Source organism: Eurosta solidaginis, chromosome 3, assembly GCF_040869045.1.
Source record: "Eurosta solidaginis isolate ZX-2024a chromosome 3, ASM4086904v1, whole genome shotgun sequence".
Classification (NCBI taxonomy): domain Eukaryota; kingdom Metazoa; phylum Arthropoda; class Insecta; order Diptera; family Tephritidae; genus Eurosta; species Eurosta solidaginis.
Window position 1 is genome coordinate 261948841 of NC_090321.1, and position 26690 is coordinate 261975530.

Here is a 26690-nt window from a genome sequence, read left to right on the forward strand (position 1 = left end):
CATTTCAACTATCATAGGAGTGCGGGTTCGACTCCCACTCCCGGGAAAAAAGGCTTTGAAGAGATTTACAAGGTATAATCGAAACAGCTGTCGCCTTGTCCGTCCTGATGTCACGTTGTTTAAATTTTTCCCAAATTATTAAATAAAATACGACTACATTGAATTATTTTGGATAAAGACATGTTTTCCGATGACTTAAAAGATTTTTCAATGTTTTTGGAAAAATAATTCTTTTATATGAAGTCGATGTACGAGCGAACACCCCGACTGCATTTCTGCCAAGAACAGGTTGTCAGTGAAAACTCAACATCTGCTCTGCAGATACCATTCGGAAACGGCATAAAAGCCCCGTCACATAAGCAGTTTTTCACATAGATGCGGTTAACCTAATCTTATGCATTATGAGTAGATTGCACGTATTTTTATGGAGAACGGTAGATTGAGCGACACTTGGGCCAACTGACATGCAAAATTAGCCAACTTGCAACTTTAGTTGCAAGCAAAGCATAAGAAAAAGAAGAATATGACGTTAGCTATGGCTAAGGGTGCTAGCATACTTTGCAAGTGAAATTATTTTTCCCACTGGTTGGTAACTTTTTTTTCGCGATTAAAAACTGCAATATTGCAAATGAGTACGACACAAAATATGTTAGCAAGTATTTTTGTTGTATAGGAAGAATGTTTATAACAGTGCTTCGCGAAATTTTGTATGTGAATGGGCAAGCCGAAATAAACTTCAATTGCCAAGTCTGAAGTTCCTTCCTATTTATAAACGTTACATCTTGGTTGACTGTGGCTTTGTTACTGGAATGGAAAAGCTTGCGTTAAACGCATCTATATGAAAAATTTAATTGTGCCGCGGCCTTAAAACATGTACTTGGCGTCACGGCAATTTTTAGGAAAAACTTAGGAGTAGAATGACGCAAATTGAAAGAAAAGCTTGGTCTAAATCTGCTCAGATGTATATCGCGCCAACCTGATGCACCCTGTATATATGTATTTTTTATGCCTATATATTTTCACATATATGTAAGTATGCAGTTGTGTGCTCACATTTATAGAGCGACTTGTGTCAAGTCTGTGCTATCTCGTACAATGTTCAAGCGATCCATTGAAGGCAACGCCAAAGCAGTTCTGTTCCAAACGTCTTTCCATTGAGTTTAGTTTCTCAAATCGGCGCGTTACTACTAGTCATATTCGTATAATAATAATATAAGAAACTTTAATTATTTTTTATTGACTATTTAACAGTGATTATACATAAGTGTTTATGTATGTATGTATGTATGTTTGAAGAAATAGTAAATAAACAAACCACAACGAACTTAATATTTATCGAGTTGCGTACCACCTAGTGACGGTTGAATATTTAAAATTAACTGCAAAGTGGATTTCTTTGTTAACAATCGAAACTTTTTACCGTTTTTTCTGCTGTTTTCTTTTTTTTTTTTGCGAACTGAAAAAATACATAATTTGCTTTCTGATTTTAGCTACTTTTAACTTTTAGTACCGGGAGAAGTGCTGAACAAAACAACTTTCGTTAATATAATAAAAGAAAAAAAACAAATATTTTAATTAAAAAACGACACAGTAAAACAAACTCAGATTTTTTCGCAACTGAGTAAACATGATATTTTTCTGAAAGAATGCTTTGTACAGATCTCAAAATAATCCGTCAGTACAAGCTTAGATCATTTCGCCACCAAGCTCCCTTTTAATCGTTTTATGGATACAATGTCGACGCCTGAGTGGCATCTATCTCGGCCCCCAGTTCGAAAACGCCCCAATCTCCGAACTCGTTTTAAAAAATTCAATTTTGTTAAAAAATGTTTTCATAAATGCTCTCTTTCAGTTCGTAACGTGCTTTTGCTGAGATACGGCGTTTTTTCTGTAAATTTTGAGATAGTGTGTTCCTCAACCGAATCTTACATATGGCGTTATTTTGTAAAACTCTGAGCTAGTGCGCTCGTCAAACAAATTCTTATATAGGTCGTATTACACTGCGATAGGATGAAATTCCACTAAGCAGTCGATATGGAGTATACATTTTGATCAACTGCCCAAAAGTAATTACAAGAAAAAGTAGAGATAGAGCGACTATAAATGCAAGGCGCGATAACTTCCCAAGAGATTTTTGGCCTAGCGTCTTTTCAATTTGTGTCGTTTTCCATCTAATTTTCCCTACAATTTGGAGGGACGTACCTACATGTTTTACGCCGACTCCGAACGGCATTTGCTGCTTTTCATGGTAGAAATACACTTGGATTGTTTGCGAACCACTGCCGCGGAGTTACCCGCCTTAGAAAGAGTTTTTTGTAATTGAAAAAACTTGTTTATACATTTTTGATGTTCGTTTAGCCGTGAGTTGGACCCAAGACACTCGGTGTGGTAGGCGGAGCACGCTATCACGGTGGGCTGACGTGCGAGCGACTAATAACTGTAATAACCAGGACGACAAGTGGAGTTGATTAAACCATATTAATGTTTTAGTATTGGAATAGCTTTCGTAAGCTCATTTACTTTTAAGATGTATCAATCATTTGCCGAAATAGGGTTAGAGGACTTTTGGTTTTCGGTTTGATAGCTGCAAATTTGTCGGATCAATCAACTGGATGAATTATTTGCCCAGCTGAAGAAGAGTATTACTAGTTTTCTATAGGCTAACTCTTCAGCATATGTTACTACTCTTTGCTCCTCGTCTATTTGGCGAAAGGTTCTCCTGTTTATATGTGAGCGCGAGCTTATTGGCCTGTAGTTCTTGGTTTTTGAATGCTTTCGTTTCCCTGCTTTAAGATTAAAAACAACCCATAGATTGCACTAAGCTTCTGAAAATATGCGAATTGTATGTCATGCTAAGCTGCAGTCTAAAAGTGTTACTTGATTAAGGTTGTATTAAACGCAGGCTTGATAATCTGACCAAGTTTTGGGAGCCCGTATTCGGATATTGAAGCTCTTGAGCAACCTTTTTTTTAATTCGGAAGTTATAATATCATAAACCTGAGTCCTATATATATGTTATTATATAGTTTCGAACAGGACCGATCTAAACCCTAATTAATTCCTTCATGGATACAAGTGATAATTCGCCTTTTTCTGCCAAGGACCGGACAGTGAATCCTGAAATTACTCGATGACTCTGTGCCACCATCTTTCATGCCATTGTAGCAAGAAATGTTTTCCAGTAAACTAAGGCGTACCACATCGTCGGGTTCAAGTCTACACATACGAAACCCGTAATGGACCAAGAATCTTATAATAGAAATTCTCTATCGCCTCACACTTGAACTCAAAACATAGTTGGCGCTTAGCTATCCGGATTAGGTGGTAAACTATTCAACGGTATTTGCATTCGATAGCATTGCCTCTAGTGCAGCCTTAATCACGGCAACTTCCACATGAAAGAAGAAGCTACAGTGGCCAGCTTTTAGGTTAATACACGCATTCTGAAAGAAACTACCCCTCGCCTTGTTCCCGCCTCATGGCATTCTTTTGACCAGAACCAGTTAATTATTCCACTACCCCATATGAGTCGCTCTACCCATTCCTCACTCGGGAAAAGGTTTTTGTTGAAGCAAGAAGGCAATTGTCGGTGCACAATTTGCTGTCTTGCTTGGGATGAAGCAGCAGCATTTAAATATGCAGGATTGCCTAAAGTTAGAACGCATATTGTTCTGAAACTGCCAGTTTGGAAATGCTCGCCGTGTTCAACGATTTTCGCCCGATCAGCCCCCATAGAGCAGAATCGCCTTAACTATCACTTTATACGTTTATTATATGTATAACCCGTAGTGAGATTCCCAAACTAATACCTATAGACACCCTTACAGCAGTAAAAATTAATCGATGTATTTGTAGTCCTATCCTCCACACTGGGCCTCCTGTTTTATGTCCAAAATAATCTCTAGATATTTAATTCTACCAGAAAGTGCCAGCTGTACTCCTCCCATTACAGTAGTAGCGAAAGTGGCGATGTTACATCTCTTTATAGGAAGTACTATTTTCGAAAAGTTTGCTAATGAATTCAACCACATCCCCGTCGATCCCTAAACGAACCAAAGCCCTTTCGACGGATCAAAGAGGTCTTTTTTAAACCCCTCTACGATGACTATAAAGCAGGAGTCTGAATACCATAGCACAATTGTGATCTCATTACGTGTGTGCATGGACAATCGCCGTCAACTTTTGAAGACGCTTGCTATAAAGGCAGCCAGAGCAAATTATTCATACTTTAAGGTCGTTAGTAACACTTACGGAACCCTTACCCGTATGTATAAATCAATGACCCAGTACAAAGTTTTAAGTAGAAATGATAAGAGACTGATCGGTGTGCTGTATTTAGAGTATACGTTCTTTTTATATCCTCTTTGACAAATACGCAAAACCTTAACCTACCTGCTTCCCCCCGTATCATTAGATTATATTTGTTCGTCCGTTATCCAGAAATTTGCTCAATGGCACTGCTCTTGAATAAACAAATAAGGAAGGCTAAGTTCGGGTGTAACCGAACATTACATACTCAGCTGAGAGCTTTGGAGACAAAATAAGGGAAAATCACCATTTAGCAAAATTAACCTAGGGTAACCCTGGAATGCGTTTGTATGACATGGGTTTCAAATGGAAGGTATCTCTTTAAGGTATCTCTTTAATACCTTCCTACCTTAAAAAGGGAGCGGGCCATAGTTCCATAGGTGGACGCCATTTCAGGATATCGCCATAAAGGTGGACCAGGGGTGACTCTAGAATGTGTTTGTACGATATGGGTATCAAATTAAAGGTACTAATGAGTGTTTTAAAAGGGAGTGGCCCTTAGTTGTATATGTGAAGGCGTTTTCGAGATATCGACCAAAATGTGGACCAGGGTGACCCAGAACATCATCTGTCGGGTACCGCTAATTTATTTATATATGTAATACCAGGAACAGTATTCCTGTCAAGATTCCAAGGGCGTTTGATTTCGCCCTGCAGAACTTTTGTCATTTTCTTCAACCTAATATGGTAGGTGTCACACCCATTTTACAAAGTTTTTCTCTAAAGTTATATTTTACGTCATAAACCAATCCAATTACCATGTTTCATCTCTTTTTTCAGAATTATGGCAATTTTTTCATTTTTTCGTAATTTTCGGTATCGGAAAATTAAAGATGATAAAGTGAGTTCAGTAAGTATGTGAACTAAGTTTAGTAAAGATATATCGATTTTGTCTCAAGTTATCGTGTTAACGGCCGAGCGGAAGGACAGACGGACGACTGTGTATAAAAACTGGGCGTGGTTTCAACCGATTTCGCTCATTTTCACAGAAAACAGTTAAAGTCATAAAATCTATACCCCTACCAAATTTCGAAAGGATTGGTAAATTTTTGTTCGATTTAAGGCATTAAAAGTATTCTAGACGAATTAAATGAAAAAGCGCGGAGCCACGCCCATTTTGAAATTTTCTTTTAGTTTTGTATTTTGTTGCACCATATCATTACTGGAGTTGAATGTTGACATAATTTACTTATATACTGTAAAGATTTTCAATTTTTTGTTAAAATTTGACTTTAAAAAAAATTTTTTTTTAAGTGGGCGTGTTCGTAATCCGATTTACCTAATGTTTCCTTAGCACACATATAGTAATAGGAGTAACATTCGTGCCAAATTTCATCATGATATCTTCAACGACTGCCAAATTACAGCTTGCAAAAGTTTGAAATTACCTTCTTTTAAAAGTGGGCGGTGCCACGCCTATTGTCCAAAATTTTACTAATTTTTTATTTTGTGTCATAAGGTCAACCCACCTACCAAGTTTCATCGCTTTAGCCGGTGGTAATGAATTATCGCACTTTTTCGGTTTTTCGAAATTTTCGATATCGAAAAGTGGGCGTGGTTATGGTCCGATTTCGTTCATTTTAAATAGCGACCTGAGATGTGTGCCCAGGAACCTACGTATCAATTTTTATCAAGATACCTCAAAATTTACTCAAGTTATCGTGTTTACGGACGGACGGACATGGCTAAATGAATTTATTTTTTCGCCCAGATCATTTTGATATATAGAAGTCTATATCTATCTCGATTAGTTTATGCCGTTACGGATTACCGTTAAGCGAACAAAGTTAATATACTCTGTGAGCTCTGCTCAGCTGAGTATAAAAATAAATCTACTCCCTCCCTCATTCAAGGCAATATGTCGGAAAAAACTAAGCTTGAGGTGGCACATGAAAACAATCGAAACTAATTATAGCCACTGCACATTAGCGGAAGTCACTAGACAAGTTAACGGTAACAGGCAAATGGGCACAATGAACCATCACATTCAACTGGAAATATCATATTTGTCTTGCAAACATTTCCTTCCTATACGGATTATTGCTAAATTGAAGTCTGACTCACGCAATGCACTTCAATTACGAAAATTTCATGACTTTTACAATTTTCTTTGCTACATACATATTTCAGCGCTGTGTGTCAAGTGGAAATTCATGATTTACCACTTTGCCTTTCTTTCATTAGCCACACTTAACACACATATTTTTGTGGAATTGTTGTTATTGCAAATGTTGTTCAACAATATTTGCAGTAAGCGATTTTGTGGTTTTGTTTACATCGCAAATATCTCGTGCCTGTGCCATGGACGCTCCATGTATAGAAGGGGGCAACAGAAGTGGCTTTTTGCAATATTACACCTGTTTCTATATTTCTCTTTTGGTCTTCATAATTTGCCATCAGGGCCAGATTAACCCTCAAAGGGGCCCCAGGCAACCATCAATTTGGGAGCCCATTTTTACACGTCCATTCTCTTCTTTTTTCGATTAAAAAATGCAAACTTCGTTTGATTTCACTGTGAACATTATCGGTGATTTCGAGAAACCTTTTTTTCCTAAAATCATCGCGAGGCGAAAATTCTACTTTTGGAGCATTTCCGTCATTAGGTTGTTTTATTTTTCAACGACGAGTACGTTTTACGATTTCTGTATAACCCACACCAGGTAATAATCGTTTTGTTTTTTCCTCGAAATCATTGAACTTTTCACGGAATGAAACTAAACTCTCTTCTAACGATCCGTACAAAAAATATCAGGAAATCCCGAAATTCGTTACAATACATTCATTTATTTTTCATCCATCATTAATCATTTTCTCTAATTTTATTCTAGTTGAAATTTCCGCTTGAAGGCTTCTACACCTTCTGTTCCAAAAATAACCGAAATTTTTCAAAATAAAAACAACCAGTGTACATTTTGAGATAATTCTTTTTTATTATTCAATATACCCTCCTTTCACTTCGATACACTTCTTTGTCAAATGAGTCGGAAATGTCCTTTTTAGGAACCTTGTCTAGTTCGTCGGTAGTTGCCCTTTGAATGCGGTCAATTGACTTTTATTTATTTGAGTAAAATTTATTTTCAGTTCTGCTGATTATATTTTTCTTTCACTCTCTAGAATTTAATGTTTGTAAGAAAATTTTAGAAGTTTTTTTCCTTTTTTGGGGGACCCCTTAAAATCGGGGGCCCAATGCAACTGCCTATTCTGCCTACATGTTAATGCGGCCCTGTTTGCCATCACCCGATTTCTACACATTTTCATATCATGTTTTAGTAGATACAAAATGCTTTTTGGCTTACATTTACATTGCCGACTATTATGTCATAATGACGAGCCACTGACCATTGTCTGTCTGTCTGTTTTGTTTGTCCACCTTTCGGCGCTGATATACTCCCATTCCCAAATCGATTGGTTAACCATAAGACTTGTTGGCTTCCTTGGTCTATATACATTACTTAGTCACTAAATCGGCCAAACTACTGTAAACACCCACAAGAGTTGCGACAGCTGACTAAATTGGCAAACTTGCGCTTGTAACATAAAAATAAAAACAAAATCAATAAATAAAATTCAAACCGAGGTCAAAGAAATTGCGCGATTTTTAGTGGTTTGGCATAGTCAATGAAGGGGAAAACTTTCTGGTCCGATATTTGCGTTTGAGCGGCAGTAAAATATTAAACCGAAAATGAATCACAAAAAAACAAATACAAAAGGTTTACTCCAATTCATGAGCCAACAACAAATTTATAAGCCGTAATCGAAACAAAGAAGGCTGATACAAATTAAATTTAGTAAACTAAGATAATTGAGTTCAACTTAATTTAACGTCACTACGTTGTATGCAAAAACTGAAAACTCTGAATTATACCTCTCTTTTTTCATTAAACGAAATTTGTTAAACTATTATAAATATTTATTCAACATTAAGTGCAAAAGTGAAAATAATCTGCGTATGCAAACGAAAGAAAGTCGTAAACAATTTAATTGACAAAATATATATTTATTAAAAAAAAAGAAAACTAAAAAGTTGTGATCAAATTTAGTTCACAATTTCTTGTTTTCGTGCATTCCCAACTGACCTCTAAAGCGATTAGAAAAATGTCAACACAAATTTGGCTAGAGAACAAACACACATTTTATTGCGCATGCGCAACTGCATTGCTGACATTTTTGCTACTAATCAACAGCGCTGAGAGTTATGGCTTTGGCAGGTGTCCGAAATATCCATCGATGCCGAAATTCAATATGAGCAGGGTAAGAAAAAACAAAACAAATTATATGATATAGCGTAGTTTAAAAATAAGATAATTATAACTTTCATGAACATGAAATGATATATTAACTTTGGTCCGATGTTTGTAACGTTGAGAAATATAGAAGATAGACTCATTGATCAGGGCGACGAACTGAGTTGATATAGCCATGTCCGTCATGCCAAACTAGTCCCTCAAATTTTGAGATATCTCAATGAAATTTCGCACAAGGATGTATTTTTGTATTATATTAGATATTTGTCGGATCCGGTAGGATCGGACCACCAAACATGTATCTCCCATACAACCGATCGTTCAGATAAGACGATTTTGGTCATTCCTGCCGCAATTTAGATAGTATAAACGTGAAACTCGGTGATATATATTCTAATATATCATAGAAGATTTCCTGAAAAAATCTCTTTGATCGGAGCTATATGTATATAGTATATACCTATCCCATACAACCGATCGTTCAGACAGAAAGATTTTTGACCATTTCTCTCTTAGTTTCCAATATAAAAACGTGAAACTTGGAGATATATATTCTAATATATCACAGAAGATTTCCTTTAAAAATCATTTCGATGGGAGCTATATATAATATATATCCCATACAACCGATCGTTCAGATAAGGGGTTTTTTTGCCATTTTTTCATATTTATCTTAAAATCGTTTAGGTATCTACATCTGTTCACTATATAATTCTTATCTTATACAGCGCATTACTTGGAGATTAGGAATGGGATAAGATTATTGTTCAGCCCCATTCATGAAAGGTATGAAGTCTTCGGCACAGCCGAAGACAGTCCCGTTCATACTTGTTTTTAATTATTACGAGGACGGTACCGCTACTAAGGATGTTGTCCTATCGCCGCTTTTGTACAATTTTACATATCGAAGCTTACTTCTCCGCCCGAAGGAGTTGGCATTATCTCCTACCCCGATGATTACACGATAATGATAATGGTCCTAGCTTTCCTTTGATGACCTATGTTGCTAAAAGAACAACTATCTCCCTAGGCTTTCCAGTTTCTTGGCCTCGTATAACTCGGCGTTATTACTGAGTAAAACGTGACGTGATAGGGTCCTATCAAAAGAGTTTGCCACGGGCCCCAGATGGTATAGTTACGCAACTTAACACAGTATAATTGTTAGATGGCATCCGTACATGGTCATGCATGTAAGAACAACGTATTGAATATAAACTTTCTTAAAATATGCTTAACAATTCTAAATCTTTAATTGCAAGCTATTCCATATACATATTTAAAGTCGTTATCACGAGTCACTGCTCCTATTATGTACATATTTATATTATTTTCACGCGCCAAATAATAATTCCTAGTAGGTAAGAACCAGCTATACTTTTGCTGATATACCAGTCAACCGAAAAGAAAGTTGCACCATTAATAAGAGTGGTTCTCTTCCTCTGAAAGATAAGGAATAGAAATGACCAAACTGAGTCCCAGGGGGTTAGGGGGCTTTGAAGGGGTTGTGTAGCGCAACCCTCTCAAGGGATTTCCAGCGCAATATATAGCTTCTCCAACCCAATTTTCAATCTCACCTATCCGAGGCGAATCCTGTTTCAGGGTGGTGGGGAGGGCGGCATGTCCTAGAAGGTTTAATGTGGTCATATAAATCCTTCCCGAGATCGTCGGGCTAGTACCTTAATGGTGCTTTGTTACCGGAACGTACCAGATCGATATCCGGCAAAGGACCATCATCGATAACACTCCCGAAAGCCTTCGGGGACACCTTTTCGAGATATGCCATGCCATAAAGGTGGACCAGAGGTGACTCTAGAATTTGTTTGTACGATATGGTTATCAAATGAAAGGTATTAATAAGTACTTTAAAAGGGAGTGGTGGTAGTTGTATATGTGAAGGCGTTTTCTAGATATCGACCAAAATGTGGACCAGGGTGACCCAGAACGTCATCTGTTGGATACCGCTAATTTATTTATATATGTAATACCTGCCAAGATTTCAAGGGTTTTTTATTTCACCCTGCAGAACTTTTTTATTTTATTCTACTTAATTTGGTAGGTGTCACACCCATTTTACAAAGTTTTTTTCTAAAGTTATATATTGCGTCAATAAACCAATCCAATTACCAAGTTTCATCCCTTTTTTCGTATTTGGTATAGAATTATGGCATTTTTTTTATTTTTCGTAATTTTCGATATCGAAAAAGTGGGCGTGGTCATAGTCGGATTTCGGCCATTTTGTATACCAAGGTAAAGTGGGTTCAGATAAGTACGTGAACTGAGTTTAGTAAAGGTATATCGATTTTTGCTCAAGTTATCGTGTTAACGGCCGAGCGAAAGGACAGACGTCGACTGTGTATAAAAACTGGGCGTGGCTTCAACCGATTTCGCCCTTTTTCACAGAAATAAGTTGTCGTTCCAGAATCTAAGCCCCTACCAAATTTCACAAGGATTGGTAAATGTTTATTCGACTTATGGCATTAAAAGTATCCTAGACAAATTAAATGAAAAAGGGCGGAGCCATGCCCATTTTGAAAGTTTCTTTTATTTTTGCATTTTGTTGCACCATATCATTACTGGATTTGAATGTTGACATAATTTACTTATATACTGTCAAGATATTAAATTTTTTGTTAAAATTTGACTTAAAAAAAAAATTTTTTTTTAAAGTGGGCGTGGTCGTTCTCCGATTTTGCTAATTTTTATTAAGCATACATATAGTAGTATGGCGGCCACCGTGGTGTGATGGTAGCGTGCTCCGCCTATCACTCCGTATGCCCTGGGTTCAACTCCCGGGCAAAGCAACATCAAAATTTTAGAAATAAGATTTTTCAATTAGAAGAAAATTTTTCTAAGCGGGGTCGCCCCTCGGCAGTGTCTGGCAAAGGCTCCGATTGTATTTCTGCCATGAAAAGCTCTCAGTGAAAACACATCTGCCTTGCAGATGCCGTTCGGAGTCGGCATAAAACATGTAGGTCCCGTCCGGCCAATTTGTAGGGAAAAATCAAGTGGAGCACGACGCAAATTGGAAGAGAAGCTCGGCCTTAGATCTCTTCGGAGGTTATCGCGCCTTACATTTATTTTTTTATTTTTACATATAGTAATAGGAGTAACGTTCCTGCCAAATTTCATCATGATATCTTCAACGACTGCCACATTACAGCTTGCAAAATTTTAAATTACCTTCTTTTAAAAAAGGGCGGTGCCACGCCCATTGTCCAAAATTTTACTAATTTTCTATTCTGCGTCATAAGTTGAACTCACCTACCAAGTTTCATCGCTTTATCCGTCTCTGGTAATGAATTATCGCACTTTTTTTCGATCCTGATGATTTTGATACATGGAAGTCTATATCTATCTCGATTCCTTTATACCTGTACAACCAACGTGCTTTGCACACAGAGTATATTAACTTTGACTGGATAACGGTTGGTTGTACAGGTATAAAGGAATCGAGATAGATATAGACTTCCAATCATCAGTATCGAATAAAAATTTGATTGAGCCAGGTCCGTCCGTCTGTCCGTCTGTCCGTTAATACGATAACTTGAGTAAATATTGAGATATCTTCTTCAAATTTGGTACACGACCTTATCTGGACCCAGAATAGATTGGTGTTGAAAATGAGCGAAGTCGGATGATAACCACGACCACTTTTTATATATAAAACATTTTGGAAAACACAAAAGCCTGATTATTTAGTAAATAATACACCTAGAATGTTGAAATTTGACGTGTGGACTGATATTGTGACTCTTGATAAAACTATGAAACATTTTTTTTTTTTAATGGGCATGGCACCACCCACTTGTGATAAAATCAATTTTACAAATATTATTAATCATAAATCAAAAATCGTTAAACCGATCGTAATAAAATTCGGCAGAGAGGTTGCCTTTACTACAGAGAATGCTTTGAAGAAAAATTAACGAAATCGGTTAAGGACCACGCCCACTTTTATATAAAAGATTTTTAAAAGGGTCGTGGACGAATAAAATAAGCTATATCTTTGCAAAAAAAGAGCTTTATATCAATGGTATTTCATTTCCCAAGAGGATTTATAACAATAAATGGGAAAAACTTCAAATTTTAACAAATGGGCGTGGCACCGCCTCTTTTATGACTTAGCATTTTCTATGTTTCGGGAGCCATAACTCGAAGAAAACTTAGTTCACAATAGAACCATATGTATATGTGTTATTGCGCAGCCTTGTAACACCATTAAGCACACCCATATCTCGATTCCTGTATACCTGTACAACCAACCGTTATCCAATCAAAGTTATAATACCCTGTGTACAAGTACAGCTGGGTATAAAAACAGTTAAATAGTGAACTTATTCATATGAGGCGTAGTGTAATCTTTATTGTTCTTTGGTAAAAGCAAGTTTCAATTTTATGCAATTCAAAAAGCTGTAGGCCATATATGCTATTTAAGAAAATTGCTTAAAAGGAATATTAACGCTTTTAAAGTTAAAGTGAATATACATTTTTTGTGGCGGACTTATTCAGGCTTCTTGCACCTAATAAGTATTTATCGACACAAAACTTTGCCTCAACCTTAGCATACATTTTTTAAATGACCAGATCAGTTTAGATTTTTTTATTAAAAGATTCTAGTTTATTACACACATGCTGACATATGTACATACAGTGGCTCACAGCTTATTTCGTGCAGCTACAGAAAAAAAATGTAGAGCTATATAGAAAGGAAACTAGTGACCATGACACAAAAAGAAGGTAGTTCCACTCAAAATTTTGTGACGTATTTGGGGATTTTTGAAGTTTCATAATGTTTGTTGTTTTGCCAGAAGCGTTGCCATACCGTTACTGTTTAAGGCGAAATTGTGATTTTTCGAGATGGAAATTTCCTTTGGGAAGAAAACGTAATGGTCATCTGAGACAATAATAGTATGCTTTAGCACGATTTATGTGCATATATATCGATTGATAATACAATAAAACAAGCAATTTTATTGAAAAATAGTGGATAACGACTCATACATTGGTTAATGACTTATATCTTTATGACAGCTTGACCCCTAGACAGAAAAAAAATACAAAATCCTGTTGTTCAATCATGGCCCTATTATCAAGCCCCTACAGTGGATATTTCTCAAGGCATGTTGAGAAAAAGTGTACCTCCAAAGTCTGCACATCTATGTCAATGCTACACAGAATGTTTATAGGCCAGGCTGCCCCAAGGTGCCCCTGGTACAACGGGCAAAAACATTCTCATAACTAGTGGCTAACCAGCAGAGCTACAGGGTAATTTTCTCCCTAAAAATGGTTTAACAATTCCTCCCAAAGCGCAACGCTTGAATTATACAATAAATAAAAAAATAAAAAATGAGAACTTGTAGCCAATTTATCAAGAAATTACGGTGTCGGTTTATAAGGACCTCCTTTGAGCAAGCAATTGATAAACGTGTACGTTTTGTCAAAATGTTCTGAGCAAACGTACGGACACTTAAGAAGGATATATTCCCTTGCTTTGCATACTTCGATCCATGTTTCTGCTACCAAAAAAAATTTCGGGAGCTCGAAAAACCTCCTTTTCTAGGCTGATATTTCGACGATAACTGTTTTCTGTGAAAATGGGCGAAATCGGTTGAAGCCACGCCCAGTTTTTTTACACAGTCGTCCGTCTGTCCTTCCGCTCAGCCGTTAATGTGATAACTTGAGCAAAAATCGACATATCTTTACTAAACTCAGTTCTCGTACTTACCTGAACTCACTTTGTATTGGTGTAAAAAATGGACGAAATCCGACTATGACCACGCCCACTTTTTCGATATCGAAAGTTACGAAAAATTAAAAAATACCATAATTCTATACCAAATACGAAAAAAGGGATGAAGCATGGTATTTGGATTGGTTTATTGACGCAAAATATAACTTTAGAAAAAAACTTCGTAAAATGGGTGTGACACCTACCATATTAAATAGAAGTAAAAGAAAAAGTTCTGCAGGGTGAAATCAAGGGCTTTGAATCTTGGCAGGAATACCGTTAGTATTACATATATAAATAAATTAGTGGTACCCGACAGATGATGTTCTGGGTCACCCTGGTCCACATTTTGGTCTATATCTCGAAAACGCTTTCACATATACAACTAAGGGCCACTCCCTTTTAAAACCCTCATTAATACCTTTAATTTGATACCCATATGGTACAAACACATTATAGAGTCAGCCCTGGTCCACCTTTATGGCGATATCCCTAAATGGCGTTCACCTATAGAACTATTACCCACTCCCTCTTAAAATACTCTTTAATACCTTCCATATGATACACATGTCATACAAACACATTCCAGGGTTACCCTAGGTTCATTTTCCTACATGGTGATTTCCCCTTATTTTGTCTCCATAACTCTCAACTGAGTATGTAATGTTCGGTTACACCCGAACTTAGCCTTCCTTACTTGTTCTCTATTAACTATATTTTAAAAATCAATATTAATTTGTCGTCTCATTTTCCGTACACTCATTTAAAAGAAAAGTTTTGAAACATGAATAAGCAATTCATAGCACTTTAATTTATTAACCGCGAGCAAAAAACAAACCTTTCTTCCATTCTCTGGCCATTGGCGACTTCCGTTCTCCCGTGCTTGCCTACCACACCAACGGGTCTGGGTTCAAGGCCCGCGAAAAGCAATATCAACATTTTTAGAAACAAATTACTTCATTTCAGTGGAAAATCACCTTCAGAGTCGAAATAAAACATTTGTAGGAAAAATTAAATACCTCCTGGGAGGTATTTGGGGCCTATTATGTATTTATTTACGTTTTTGTTTAAGCGGCTAATTTTCCAAAATAACCGTCGGGGCGATGAATAACCTTTTGACACAACTAATAGGAAAGCAAGTTAATTCGTAGAAATATCATAAAACAGAATGTAACAAGCAAGAAGTACAGAAAATTAAGTTGAAAGTATTGGGAAAAGAGATCAAAAACTTAAATAATGTGTTTTATGACTAACTACTGTTTCAAGAAGCTCAGGCGGAAATAAAATCCGTGAAGAAAGCATATAACGAAAAGGCCGATGAGTTGGGGGGTCAGCACTAACTGAATCGACGGTAGACGTCCCAATCCGTTTGAGAGAAAACAAAAGGAAACAAGATGAGCATATGATCCATCAAGCAAGAAAGGCGTGGACAGAAGCGCAAAATATCTAAGATCATGTGCAAATTCTTCGATATTAGGCTCACAGTGTGGCTCATATCTCTGTAGAGAGAAGTCTTAAGGCTCACGATGGTCATACTAACTGCACACTGTCTTCTGGCGTCACATGCTTATAAGTTAGGCAACGACAGTAACAGCAGACGTTGGAAGTGGGAGCTGCAGGTTTCGAGGTAGCAATTAAGCTTAGCCCCAGAAAACTTCTAGTATTTGCCAAGAGGACTGAGTTATTCAATAATATAAGTCCTGAAACCTGACTGGGGTTCTCCCGTTTGGTCGTCAAACAAAGCTCTGTTAACACTATGGACTCATTCAGTCTATGTGAGGGCTTCATTGACCGGCCAGTTCAACCTAACCTAACGGCATTAAGAATGACCGAGTTTATTTTGCCCTAAAAGTGCAGCGGTTGTGCAGTTTTCCGAAATACGCTGTTCCAAATGTAGATCTTATAGAACTAATTTTTTACTTCCTTTATATTAGATCAGTTGAATGTTTGTCCGATTTTCATACAAATTTTGCAATCGATTTTTATGTAACTTCTCACTGAGCTACAAACGTAAAACTTTACACATAGGTTATAACACCGTGACCATGCAACAAAAGGAAAAAATCCGTTAGGTGGCGCACGGAATGAAATAATTAGATAAGAATTTGAAAATTTTCAAACCAGCTTTTAAGTAACTTTTCGATGAGCTGTAGGCTTGAAATTTCAAACTTAATTCAGAGGTCGATGACACGATATAAAAAGATTCTCTAGGGGGCGCACGGGATGAGATATTTAGAAAGATTTTTATGTAAGTTCTCATTAAGCTACAACTGTAAAACTTTACAGATAGGATAAGACGCCGAGAAAATTTAAGAAACGGAGAAAAAAATCCGTTAGATGGCACAGGGATCGAAATATTTAGATAAGAATTTAGAAATTTGGTGTTTTGAGATCGATTTTAAAGTAACTTCTCATTGAGCTACAAACATCAAACCTCAGAGACAGGTTAAGACACCGTGACAAAGGAACAAAAGGAGAAAAAAATTCCGTTAGGTGGCGCACGGGTCGAAAAAACTAAATAATAATTTGGAAATTTGAAACCGGGTTTTAAGTAACTTCTCGATGAGCTAGAGGCTAAAAATTTAGAGCTTAATTCAGAGGTCGATGACAGCCGGTGACACAATACAAAAAGTTTCGCTAGGGGGCGCACGGAATGAGATATTTAGAAAAATCAAACGGAACGGAGGGAATTTTGGGATTGATTTTTATGTCAGTTCTCATTGAGCTACAAGCGTAAAACTTGACAGATAGGTTAAGACACCGAGAAAATGTAAGAAAAGGAGAAAATAAAAATAAAATAAAAATATTTTAAGCATTTCCTTTATACAAATGGACAAAGATCAGCCAAAAATGTCTCCTTATGTAAAGACATATTCTTGCTAAACTTTGATTTTTAAATTTTGACATAAAAATTGCAAAAATATTTATGAGAAGTAAAATTATAAAGGTGGAGCACAATTGATTGACTAATAATATCTCCTTTCCTACCAACTTTCCAATCAAAGTAGTGTGCGCTCCACATTTATATTTTTACTTCTCATAAATATTTTTGCAATTTCTATGTAAAAATTAAAAATCAAAGTTTAGCAAGAACATGTCTTTATATAAGGAGACATTTTTCGCTGATTTTTGTCCATTTATATAAAGGAAGTGCTTAAAATTTTTTTAGTTTATTTTTATCAGAAAAATATTTCAATCGAACTAATTTTTCAATCATATCTATCGTCATTATCTTAGTTGAAGGCAATGATCTCTTAAGTAATTTGTTTACATATCATGAGAGTTAACAATTGGCACTTACATACCTACATACATATGTGTGTATGTTCATATATGCTAATGTTAATGGATCTACAATGCTATATCAGTATTTTTTATGTGATGTTAAATTGATCGTGTGCGAGTATTGGACCGCTGAATCAACTGGTCAAGGATGAACAGAGCTCAACAGCTGCCCAATGGCATTTTTAAATAACTAATTGGCATTTATAAAACGTATTGTTTTTTGTTTCAATTTAAAGCGTTTTCTTTTCTGAAAATAATGTCACCCTGTTGGTTTTCCACAGCTCTCTGGTAAGGTTGTGGGTTTCTTTCTCAAAATTACTTCCACTGAGTAAGAAAAGGGACGCCTTTACCTACAAATACAGTCATTTTACTGGCGCTCAAAAGTTAGAATTGAAGAGTTTAACATGAGGGCAACATTTTTTTCCAGAAAAGAAAACTTTATTATTTGGTATTCATACTAAAGAACACGTACTTAATACTTGGTCAAAACAGTAAAGATTTTTTACTATAATTAGTGTATGAATATTTATTTCAACAAAAAACCGGTGCGTTGCAGAAGAGAGATAAGCGGCTTAAAAATGTCAACATGTCAAATTTGAGTGATAGGAGGCAAAGTAAAATGTCTTATAATACGGTTGTTAATGTACATACCTATGTATGTAAATATGCATGTATGTATGTACAAATGAACGTGTGCTCAATTGACGTAAAACATAAGTTTAATATGAACTAAATTATTAAAAACATTTGAATCACGTATTACAAAAATAAACGAAACTACTGATTAATATGCACTTTATTCTGAATCTGCGTTTTATGTTTTTTTTTTTGTGTTGGAAATACTAAAAAGTTGTTATGATGGCAGATGGGCTATTAATGATTAATTGTATAACTTGTGTGACTCGCCTAACAGACTATTTTGTTCAACTTCGGTGGAATGTAACTCATCCATCCATACAAAGCATTTGCTCTTCTATGGCAAACGTTTCAGTAAAGCTCCTCACAAAAAGTTATATGACTTGTCAATATTGAACATCCACATCGATGGCATTACGCTGCCGACTATCTTACACCCAAAAATCTTAGGTGTGACGTTCGATCAGGATCTATATTTTGGTTAGCATGCAACCGCAATTGTTCCTAAAATTCTGAGTCGTAATAAAATCCTCAAATCTCTTACCGGCAGCACTTGGTGTAAAGACAAAGAAACGCTCATTACCACTTACAAAGCAATAGGCCGGCCGCTGCTACGCGTCCCCGATATGGTGGCCAAGCCTAAAGTTACTCACTGGAAGAAAATACAGACCTGCCTGGCTGTCTTCTTATGTCCCCAGAATATCACCTACACAATGAGGCTAGAGTATTCCCCATTAAGGAGTGAAATGAAATGCTTAACAAACAGTTTCTGTTGAATACCCAGAAACCGGGACATCCCAACCGACATCTGATTAATAAGGCTATACCTCCCAGGGGCTTAAGGGGTCATCTCCGTAAGCATTATGAGGAAATACGGCACTAGGAACACAGCCGTATGAAGCAAAAAACTGCAAGCAGATCCTCAGTGATATCCACAAACAGGCGTCGGAACTCTATGTCAGGACTTGCCCGGCGAATCCAGTTCTTAAAGAAAAATACCAGAACTTGCAGAAAAGGAATGCACTCTCCCTCTGCATTTATTCTTACTCGAGCCTAAAAGTTTTTTTTAATTGCCAATAGAGGGCTCTAAAAATATGAGCCCCAAATATTAGTATGAGGTTGTAGCCAAACGCACCTTTCAATTTCCCTTATAAATTGCATGGGAAAACTTGGTTCCACATCCTCTGATTTAAATAACTAAATAACGGATTACTTAGGACAAATATTTTTATGAGAATTGGGCGCTCTACTAAATATGAAGCTCTATTGTACTCTGCGTGCTTTGCGCACATAGTATATTAACTTTGGTAACATAACGGCTGATCGTAACAAAATGGAGGATAAAAAAGGAATTGGTTAGCCATGTCAGTCCGTCCATCCGTCCGTTCTTCGATCTTTTCACACGATAACTTGAGCAAATATTGAGATATCTTATTGAAATTTCGTTTATGGATTCCTTAGCGTCTATCCCACATCGCTATTTAAAATGAGCGAAATCGGATAACCACGCCCACTTTTTATTTACATATAACAACAAAAACCTGATTATTTAGTAAATAGTACACCCAGAATGTTCTAATTGTAAGTTTGGACTGACATTATGATTCTTGATAAAAATAGAAAAAGTTGGCGTGGCATCACCCACTTGTGATAAAATCAATTTTACAAATATTTATCATAAATCAAAAACCATTAAACCTTTCATAACACAATTCGGCAGAGAGATTGCCTGTACCATAGGGAGTGCTTTGAAGAAAACTTATCGAAATTGGTCAAGGAGCACGACCACTTTTTTTTTTATAAACGATTTTTAAAAGGGTCGTGGACGAATAGATAAGTTATATCTTTGCAAAAAAGAGCTTTATATCAATGGTATTTATTTTCCAAAGTGTAATTAAAAGAAGAAATAAGAAAGAATTCACATTTTCGAAAATGGGCGTGGCACAGCCCCTTTTATGACTAAGCAATTTCCTCTGTTTTGGAAGCCATAACTCGAAGAAAACTTAAAGGATCATAATAATATTGGGTACACATATTTTCCTTATAGCAGCAAATATTTCTAGTAAAAATGAACGGGATCAATTTAGGAACACACCCACTTATATGCAAAAGATGTTTAAAACGGTCGTAGACTAGAATAATAAGCTATATCTTAGCGAAAAATAGTTTTGTATCAATGATATTTCACTTACCAAGTAAGTAAGAGGCTATTGGTAAAATTTTTTTAATGGACTATGACACGCCTCAATTTTGGTCAAGAATTACATAAAATTTCTAGATAGTTATAAGTGTTTGTTTCATTCTGCCGCCTGAAGATTTTCCTCCTCATACTGGTTGCTGCACCTAAAGCTTCTCGCGGCAAAACTCTTGAGCCGCATTCGGCATACGTTTAACGTCTCTTAGTTTAATTGCGTCGACCACTGCTCCTAAGCGCTAGACAATTTCAATGCTGCTTGGTACTGTGCGAGGGCTCTCTTAATCTCTTTGATCTCTACCCCTCTCCATTTTCCTCTGATTGGATTCACCTGCCCTTCCATAATGGTCCTCGTTATTTTTCTACTAATTTGGCTATTGAGACCAACCCTTTGTTAGTAGCGCTTTTGTCCGCCCTCGCTTGTGACTCTATGGTCCCTCTCTCTTCCTTGTTGGTATCGGGAAGATGGCGTTGAAATACAGGCGGTTGTACCCTTGACTACCGGCTGAGAGACGTTGCTTTTTCAAGTTGGGCCTTAGGGCCAAGAAAATAACAGTTCGAACGGTTTTATGCACTATAACAATTAAGAATTTACCAAAAGCCTCGGGCCCTGGTTCTTCCGAACTTTTTATTTTGTATAACTTTTTTTTCAAATTTGCTGCAAATGTAGGCTCCCGTGCACATAAATGGGAAGTATTGAAATATCGCAGAATTATACTTTATTTTGGAATCATATTTGATATATATGGGGTATTCCATGCCATTTCGACCAATTTTGAACCCGACCCCTTTAGAATTGGCTGAAAGTTTTTCTTCTTTTTCTAGCTTACGAAAGACGTTTTTCAGAATTTTTTCATCCAACTCAAAAAAAGTTATGATTTTTTAAAAAACACCGTTTTTGTTTTCAAAATGCTATAACTTTTTCAAAAATTGACCGTTTGGGATCTTTTTTTTTTTTAATTGTTTTTAAATATACTTTTCGGAAAAAATACAAAAAAATTTTTAAAGTTTTTTTTTTTGTAATTTTTCAGTTTTTCGAGATTTTTCGAATTTCGCCATTTTTTTGTTTTTCTCATAAAAAACTTCAATCAATTCTGCAATCATCCCCACTAATCCCGGAGTGGGCCGATTTTTTTTTTTTTATTTAATTGAAAAAAAACTTTAAAAATTTTTTGTATTTTTTCCGAAAAGTACATTTAAAACCAAATTTAAAAAAAAAAAGATCCCAAACGGTCAATTTTTGAAAAAGTTATAGCATTTTGAAAACAAAAACGGTGTCCAACTCAAAATAAGTTATGAATTTAAAAAAAAAAAACGGTATTTTTTTCAAAATGCTTTAACTTTCTCAAAAATTTACCGTTTGGGATCTTTTTTTTTTAAATTTGTTTTTAAATGTACTTTTCGGAAAAAATACAAAAAAAATTGTAAAGTTTTTTTTTTTCAATTAAGGCCCACTCCGGGATTAGTGGGGATGATTGCAGAATTGATTGAAGTTTTTTATGAGAAAAAAAAATGGCGAAATTCGAAAAATCTCGAAAAACTGAAAAATTACAAAACAAAACTTTAAAAATTTTTTTGTATTTTTTCCGAAAAGTACATTTAAAAACAATTTAAAAAAAAAGATCCCAAACGGTCAATTTTTGAAAAAGTTATAGCATTTTGAAAACAAAAACGGTGTTTTTTTTTTAAATTCATAACTTTTTTTGAGTTGGATGAAAAATTCTGCCAAATTTCTCAACTTAACGCTTTACCGTCACTTTACTACTTTAGATGAAAGCCCCTTTTATTTAAAGCTTATCGCTCTTAATCAGTGTATTTTGTTCCAAGCAGATTTAATGCAATTTAATTTGATTTAAATTAATTAAATAATCTTTTTTGTAGCAAGCCGCCACAGATTTTTTGGAATAATGAACAAGTGCACAGTTATATATTTTTTCGTGTAGCTACATAAGTATACATTATGATAGATTTGTCTAGAATTACGATGCTGGATGCTCAAAGTCCTTTACATTTAAAGTACGTACCTAGAATTTAAAATTTTTATTCATTTTTAATTGCATTAGCTCTTTATTATCAATGTGATAATGCAAATGATCGTAAGTAAAAAAAGATTTTCATTTCTACTTACTTATATATAATATTTATTATTTCTAATTGCTATTTTTATGTACGGGTCCCTTTCTCGCTCTTATTTGGAATCCAAATCTATAAATAAAGTTTTGGTTGTAAAGATGGAGATTCGGGCTATTAGCGAGCTTTGGGCAATTTTGGTCGTAGTGCTTTTGTTTAGCTATATTTTATTAAAATAATTTATTAAAAATAAAAGATTGTGAGCACACAAAGAATTCTCTTTGTTCCACTATTGTGAATATTAGCACTGCATTACAGGCAGTTGCTACGATACGCCAGATGGCAGCGCATGCTGTAAGCTGTAATTTAATCCGACGAAAAAGAAAAGGGAAGAAGATGAAGAAAGAATGGTGGAAAGGAAAAGTGGTAGAGAAAGGAAAGTCGAAACTAAAATGAAGAGGAAAAGTAAACGCAAATAGGTGGAAGGAAGAGAAAAAATAAAACAGAAGAAATTGGATGTGACGAGGATGAAAAATAAGTGGTATATGAAAAAATTAAGACACTATAGGTACAGCCACTTCTACTGTTAAGGTCCAGTTACATAAAATGTTTGATGCAGCATCGTGCGCTCGTGCCAGCCGCAGTGGTTTGATGGTAGCATGCTCCGCATACCACAACGAAGAAGATCCTGGGTTCACGCCACGGGCAAAGCAACATCAAAATTTTAGAAACAAGATCTTTCAGTTAAAAGAGATTTTTTCAAAGCGGGGTCTCTCCTCGGCAGTTTTTGGCAAGAACTCCGAGTGTATTTCTGCCATGAAAAGCATCTCAGTGAAAACTCATCTGCCTTGTAGATGCAGTTCGGAGTCGGCATAAAACGAGTATGTCCCAACCCGCCAATTTGTAGGAAAAATTAAAAAGGACACGACTCAAATTGGAAGAGAAGCTCGGTCTAAAAACTCTTCGGAGGTTATCGCGCCTTACATTTATTATTTTTTATCGTGCGCTGAAACATGAGTCGACTTGCATGGGGAGCGAAAAATAGCGCATCAGCAGCGCCATCTGGCATGCAAAAGTAACCAACTTTCAGCTTTTGTTGCAAGCAAATCATTACAAGAAGAATTTGACATTTGTTGTGGCTATGAGTGCTTTCAGACTTTGCAATTGAAATTATTTTTCTTACTCGTTTGTACTTTTCTAACATTTTTCACAATTAAAAACTGCATTTTAACAAACAAAGAGGATACAATATATTTTTGAAATTATTTTCTATGGTGAGATTGTTCATAACAGTGATTCGAGAAGCTTTGTTTGTAGATGGGCAAGCCGAAAAAATTTTCAGCTGCTACGTCTGAACTTCTTTTATATTGACAAACACTAAATCTTGTCCGATTGCATCAAAACACATGAACATGGGAAATTTCATTGCGGCGTGGCCATTGCAGCTACGAGTACGACTGGACTTACGGCTGCGGTTATGGTAACGATATGATTATTGTTACGGTAATAGATAAGTTTATTACTGCGGTTGCTGTTACGGCTCATTTGTCGGTTGCTTTTTACTATCCGTTCGTTTCCTTTCGCGGGTACATATCCCCCGCGATCCGGATACCGGATACTGATGTTTCACTAGTTGTGTGCTTTTGTGACGTATTTTGATATTTATCCTGTTGAACCGATCATATTTTGTCGCTCTCTACCAATTTATGACTCCGAACTAACTATACATAAGCACACAAGAAGGAACTAACTCAAAAATCTAAAATTTTGAAGTTATGAATACCACCAAGCTTCCCAATTCAATAGATGTCGAACTGTATGTATACTCGATTTATTAATACTTCGACTAATCAGGAAAAAAAGGCTTTGTAAAGGATACAAATTGCATGGGCGCATAAAGGGAAACAGACAGTTTTTCACGTGTTCTGAACACTGCGATTTTTGAGTTCATCGCTGTTTTGGTCTTGGTGTGCGATATGTACTTATAAACATATGGCTGATAATGTGGAAAGCAATTTCTTTTCGGATATTAAAGCTGCACAACGTAAACAGGGTATATACATTTCTTGCTTCTGCGCATCTTCATACACCTGCTAAAGTTCGAATCGCTGAACTGTCGATTAAATAACTCCAATATTCAGGGTTGCAAAATGGTCTTTATTTAGACTTCTTTGACAGTAATACTTCACAATAATACTTCAGCAATAGCGTGTTTAAATCAAACTTATTACTGAATCTTCAGCTTACGTTACTTTTATACTCTCGGTTACCTCGTTCGCCCATTTCTCCTTAGGTCTAGATGTTTCACGCACATGCTTTCTAGAATAGTAGTATATCATGCTTGGTTATTTAGCTAGACACATGTATATCTGTAGTTTATGCTTTTCTTTTAGCCATATGCGTGCGTATGTGTGAGTAACAACTTCTGCTCTTAGCTGCAGGTTACATATAAGTATTTATGTGAAATAATCTCTCTGCTTCAAGCTGTTTGTTATGTGTATGGAATATTCTTCGTTGCCTTCTATATAAGTGTGGCTGCTTGCTCTAATATGTATATGTATATAAGTGTGGCTGCTTGCTGTTTTTGTTGTTGTGATTATTTTTGTCCCCCTTTATTAACAACTTTGATATACAATATACATATATACATACATCGTCTATAACATTCTTACTACCATGTTAAATTATATAATACTCTTTCTATTATAAGTGTACATAGCCTGAATAATTTTTAAATTTATAGACCAATAAATCAATAAATTTACAATATTGGAAATATGAATGATTTGAGACAACCCAATTCCAATTCTATGTAAAAAATAAGTTAGTTTTGGTGTTTTAGTGAAATGTATTAAATTTTGTTTTATATATATTTATTTAGGTACTTGGTCAATGGTATGAAGTTGAACGATCCTTTTATCTGCCAGAAATAACTTCCGGTTGCACATTACTGGAATTCCAGCCCTTACAACAAGAAAAACTATCAAGATTTAATAACTTTGAACTTGAAGTAGCAATTAAAACAATAAACAGATTGTAAGTACTAACGGTATTTAATAAATATTATAAAATTTTCATGAATTTTTATATATTTTTTTTTTGCACACAGAACAGGAAATCCCTCGGTAAATTTGGGTCGTGCTACACCAGAAGGCGCAAAGTCTTCAATTATGGATTTTAAGGTAAACTCTAGTAAAGAATATAACAAAAATATGAAAAAATAGTATTCAATCATTCCATCTATCTCTTTCTTCCCTACACAGTTCAACACACGTTTTCCAGAGGTAATTGCACGCCTTTTGCCAGGCAACGGCAAATATCAAGTGCTCTACACAGATTATGACAATTTTGCGATACTTTGGTCCTGTGGCAGTCTGGGTTCTATCGGATACTCCGATCAAATATGGGTATTCGGTAGAGATCGTGATTTCCCTGTTGAAGTGCGAACGAAAATCTATGATGCACTCAAAAAGTTGGGGCTCGATCCGGAACGATTAGTATTGAGTAAAAACAAAAACTGTCCACAAACGTTGTAAGAGCTAAATATGAAAATTTAACATTATGTAAATCTTTTGCATACTTACTTGATATGAAAATACATAACGTAATTCTAACTAGTTTATATAACGCTAAAATGGTAAATATTTTTAGTAAAAAAATATGAATATGTTTTCCTTCAAAAATTGTGGATTTACCAAATTCTGTAGTAAGCTGAAATAATTTGGTTCGAGCTTTAAAAAGAAAACCCTACGCCAAAAGTAATTCCAATAATGGTATTCACTCTTTTGTGTATTCAGTGTATGTAGGTGTAACTTGGATGAGCGTGATTACGGAAAAATTTCTTAAAATCTTGGCTTACGTTAATGGTAAAATTTTTTTTCTTAGCATATGTATATAAAAAAAGTAATTTAGGTCACTGTGATAATAAAAAAAATCGAAGAGAAATTTGTTGTATGTTTAATTATATGTAAATAAAAATATTTGGGTATTCACGTTTTAAATATTATTTCTCTCTAGAGAATTTTGCTTTTTTAATAGAATAAAAATAAAATATGATAAAAAAAGAACCTGAAGTATGCGAATGCGTGACTACCCCAACTGATTTAGGTTTTATAAATTAAGTTGTAAATAAAAGACAATAAATATTAGTAAGAAAATAACATCCCTTGGTACTTTTTGTTTCATTGCAAAAAAAGCAATAATAATTGAGTGGATTATAAAAAAA

At 35.6% G+C, this 26690-nt stretch overlaps 1 protein-coding gene across 5 annotated transcripts; it reads left to right on the plus strand.

The window, feature by feature from the left end:
- Positions 1-1148: 1148 nt before the first annotated feature.
- GLaz (Glial Lazarillo) lies at positions 1149-26625 on the plus strand. 5 transcript variants are annotated; one of them, XM_067776199.1, is made up of 5 exons: positions 1149-1284; positions 8234-8559; positions 25347-25501; positions 25575-25647; positions 25729-26625. In XM_067776199.1, the coding sequence occupies exons 2-5, from the start codon at positions 8404-8406 to the stop codon at positions 25999-26001; spliced, it is 657 nt and encodes a 218-aa protein (XP_067632300.1). In that variant the 5' UTR covers positions 1149-1284; positions 8234-8403; the 3' UTR covers positions 26002-26625. The 5 variants fall into 5 exon arrangements, with proteins under 5 accessions (XP_067632300.1, XP_067632301.1, XP_067632302.1 ...); XM_067776200.1 differs by having other exon boundaries at positions 1149-1280; XM_067776201.1 differs by having other exon boundaries at positions 1149-1276.
- The last annotated feature ends 65 nt before the right edge of the window (positions 26626-26690 follow it).